The sequence below is a fragment of the Olea europaea genome, chromosome 20, assembly GCF_002742605.1.
Source record: "Olea europaea var. sylvestris chromosome 20, O_europaea_v1, whole genome shotgun sequence".
Taxonomy (NCBI): Eukaryota; Viridiplantae; Streptophyta; class Magnoliopsida; order Lamiales; family Oleaceae; genus Olea; species Olea europaea.
This window is the reverse complement of record NC_036256.1, coordinates 18537340-18541067: the sequence shown is the minus strand read 5'-3', so window position 1 is coordinate 18541067 and position 3728 is coordinate 18537340. Positions and strand designations below refer to the sequence as shown.

The 3728-nt window shown below is 36.7% G+C and overlaps 1 protein-coding gene across 1 annotated transcript in view; it reads right to left on the bottom strand.

Moving 5' to 3' along the window:
* Positions 1 to 3728, bottom strand: part of LOC111369150 — an 11624-nt gene that overhangs the window by 481 nt on the left and 7415 nt on the right. Inside the window, exon 3 of the mRNA XM_022990631.1 lies at positions 67 to 200. Within this exon, the coding sequence (XP_022846399.1) occupies positions 67 to 200 (134 nt within the window). The remainder of the gene's footprint in view (positions 1 to 66; positions 201 to 3728) is intronic.

Below are 3728 nucleotides of genomic sequence, written 5' to 3'. Positions count from 1 at the left end.
AAAAAAATTAAAAAAAAAAAAAAAAAAAAAAAAAAGGAATGAACACGAATATGTTCAACAAAATACATTGTCTACATCTCGAAATACATTGTCACGTCTCCCATTGAGGCTCACAAACGTAGATTGACCTCTTTTCACTAGAAACCACCAAAAATGAAGTTCACAACAATCCAACTCAAGAACTTGAGTTTCTCTCAAATCTTTCAACAATGGGTGTAATCACTCAGAAGAAAACATGATAACAACAAACACGACAATTGTAGAAACACCAATTTCGTACACTTATAAATATTGTCAATTGTTAATATTTGGGGATCGATTTTAAAAAGTCAACATTATTGAGAAGAGTAGCTCAAACTCTTTATAAATTAGTTTTTATTTCGATATTTAACCAATGTGAGATTATTTCACTTAACATGCCCTTTCAAGATGGTAGCTCGTTTAAGCAGAAAAATCTTGAAATCCTTGTGCTCATTTTTGAGTCTTAACCAGATCAAATAGCTCATTGGAGTTTAATGAGCTCTGATACTCTGTTAATATTGGGGGGTCCATGTTAAAATATCAACATTTTTAAGAGAAGTACCCCAAAGTCTTTATAAATTGGTTTTAATTTTGGTATTTAACCGGTGTGGGAATATTTCCCTTAACAGTCAATATAGAGAGACAATTTAAGTTGGTAATTATTTGGTCTGAGTGATAATCTTGACATAAAGATCATGGGTTCAAGTCTCATTTTTTAATAATATACACGTGATAGGATTTAATAAGAAGTAAGAAATTCTAGTTACAAGTGTGACTTTGTTGAAGACGAGATTTGAAAGATATACATGATAGTTTAAGCTTTTAGATTTAATGATTCAACCGTGTATATGTGCATCATGCACGTACAAAAGTTTTCAATTGGTGCGATGACTAGCCACGACTCTTCAAATGCAAATGATGCATATAAAATAGTCATGTTGTTTTGAATTGCGTGTGACTTTTTATAAATATACATAATGAAAAGTCACGACCTTTTGATAAGGTGTAATCTAAACCACTAGTTATTATAATGTACGATTGAATGGTCCGCATTAATTTATGTAAAAGATGTAACATTTCTCAAAAGATACTTGATACTTTTCTGAATAGGTACCCCTAATTCCATGTTTCCTTCAAAAAATCAATTCAAGAAAATTTGGTTTCTAATTCTCTACTCTCTTCAAAGTATTCTCCCTCCCTCCCTCTCTCTTTTTGTTGAAATAAAAAAAAAATTGATCAAATTATTTTCAAAATAAAATTCCTTTCAAGCAATTTTAATTTGTGTATATTCCAATCATGAAAAATACTGTCAATACTTTGGTTTGTGATAAGTATGTTTTGCCCCACTTATTTAGTTTACAAACATGATTTAATTACGAGTAAAGTGTTTGAATTGTGACTTAATTTCGTTTAATTTGTGTATAGTAGGTTATATTGATGGGCATGGTGAAATTCAGGAGAAAAGATTCAGAAAAGGAGTAAAATGAAGGATAACAAAACTTCAAGGACCAAAGTGCAATTAATCAAAAGATCACCCAAAAGCAGAATCGAGGAGGTGAACGAGCTAAGTACCATTTGATTGAAAACACGAGGTTTTGGAAAAAAAAAAAAGAAATGGAAAAGGAGGTCTAGAAATATGAGAAAGAAATTGACGGACTAAAAATGCATTACTTGAAAGATTTGATGGCTTGGAAGATAAATTGTGTATTGGAATTAAAATGGGCCTTGAGTGACCAAAAGAAAGCTGTCGGCTGACGGAGGAGAAAATAAAACATTGGGTCTTAGTTTGGAGTTTGGACTTTATTTGGCATCAAATTCAATAAAGTCTTGGGACTCCTAATTTGTCTACAATAGAAGGGCTCAATTGTGGGATTTATATATAGGTATTAGGGAAAAATTCATAATCCAAAAGATAAGTATATAACCTTTCAAATCTAAGATGATATTGTTGACACATAAAAATTCAGCCCAAATCGAACAGCCCAGAGAGTAAAGCCCAATTGGAGGATCCCCAAATCAGATAGCCCAAAGAACGAAATCTAATTGAACGAATCAAGGTGAAGGCCCAAGAGTGCGGTAACGCCATCGCCCAAGTTTTCAAGTCGCTCAGAGTCTGAACGAATAGAGTGGCATACGGTCGCCCGGAGTCTCGCCCAAATCTTCAAGTCGCCCAAGGTATCAACAAATATAACGCATTATGATTATCAAGAAATGCAGTTATTGAGGCAGTTGCTAAAGTAACCTTACCACGTTCCACGACTCAAGGGGTTCAATCGAAAGCGGTTGAACGATGCAAGATAATGGCAGCAGTTAAAAGGACAGTTTCATGACAAAATGGCCACTACAAAGAAAGTGGGTAGTTATAGGGCGATCAAACAGTTTTTTAGAGCAGTTAATCACAAAGGGATCGCCTATGAAGTATAAAAGGGAGAAAGAACTTAGAAGAAAGGACCGAATCCAAAACTCTTGAACAGAGAATATATAATTTTCATTCCTTTAACTTTTAGACTTAAACACTTCCTTTTCTGTAACTCGTGTGCTTGCGCCCCTTGGAGGCACGTTGTTTTCCGTTTCCAATTGTAAAGTTCATCGCCAGTAAAAGGAACACCTCTTTTTGGTACTTTGTCTCAAGAGGTTTCATCCCTTACACAATCGTCTGATCCTCTTTAATTGTTAGCGAATTAACACGCGCGAAACAATTTGACACGCCCAGTGGGACGATGGTGTTAGGTGTTGAAGGTGCAAAAGGTGAAATAATATGCCTCAGAGATCCGACAAGGAAGGAGCAAGTCAGGGAGGAATCCAGTCTGTAATCGAGCGATATGAGGAGCAACATGCCTCTCCACGAACAGATGGACAAAATCAGAGCAGTAACAGTCGTTACGAACCAATGACGGAGCTGAGTGCTCGAACCATGCGTGCATTGCTTGGAGAACTCACGCAAGACGTCGTTGAACAGGTAAATCTTCGAAGTATTCATAATATGGAAAGATTTACACAAAGTGGTAATGTACACTATGACAATATGGCCAAACAACTAAAGACGTTGAATGAAACAATGAACAAGTTAGTGGGCCAAATATGTCAACCGGCTATACCTCTTGCAAGTCACTTTCAAACTAGGACGATCGTAGGACATAATCCTTCGGTCCCAAGTCCAAGTCAAGGGGTAGAACCACTTTCTGGCCCCTCTACTTCAAACCAAGGAGGTGCTACAATACCAAATCAAAGTAGTAGTAGTGGTATGCCTAACTTGGGAGGTAATACAAACGTGAGAGATAATGTCCTAAACAATGGACAGAATATTCCACGTGGTAACGAGGGGGTAGATGTCCAGGCTAATGATAATGGCCCTAATTATGGTAATTTTGTTGCCAATCAAGGACCAAACATCAGACCTCATGCAAATCAACCGGTTAATCAGCCTGTAGGAATTCCATATGATCCCAATGTTATGTTGAGAAATCAGATTATGGAAATCGTGCAGGATCAAATGGCCTTTGGGGTGCGTCCTGTCATTAGACCGACTTACACAAAGCCATATCCTGATTGGGTAGACCAAGCATATCCATGGCCTAGAGGGTACAAAGTGCCAGAATTCTCACTGTTTACTGGTTTAGGAGAGGTGTCTACTCTAGAACACATAGGGCGATTCACGTTGCAAAGTGGTGATGTAACCGATTACCATAAAATGAGACTTTTCCCTA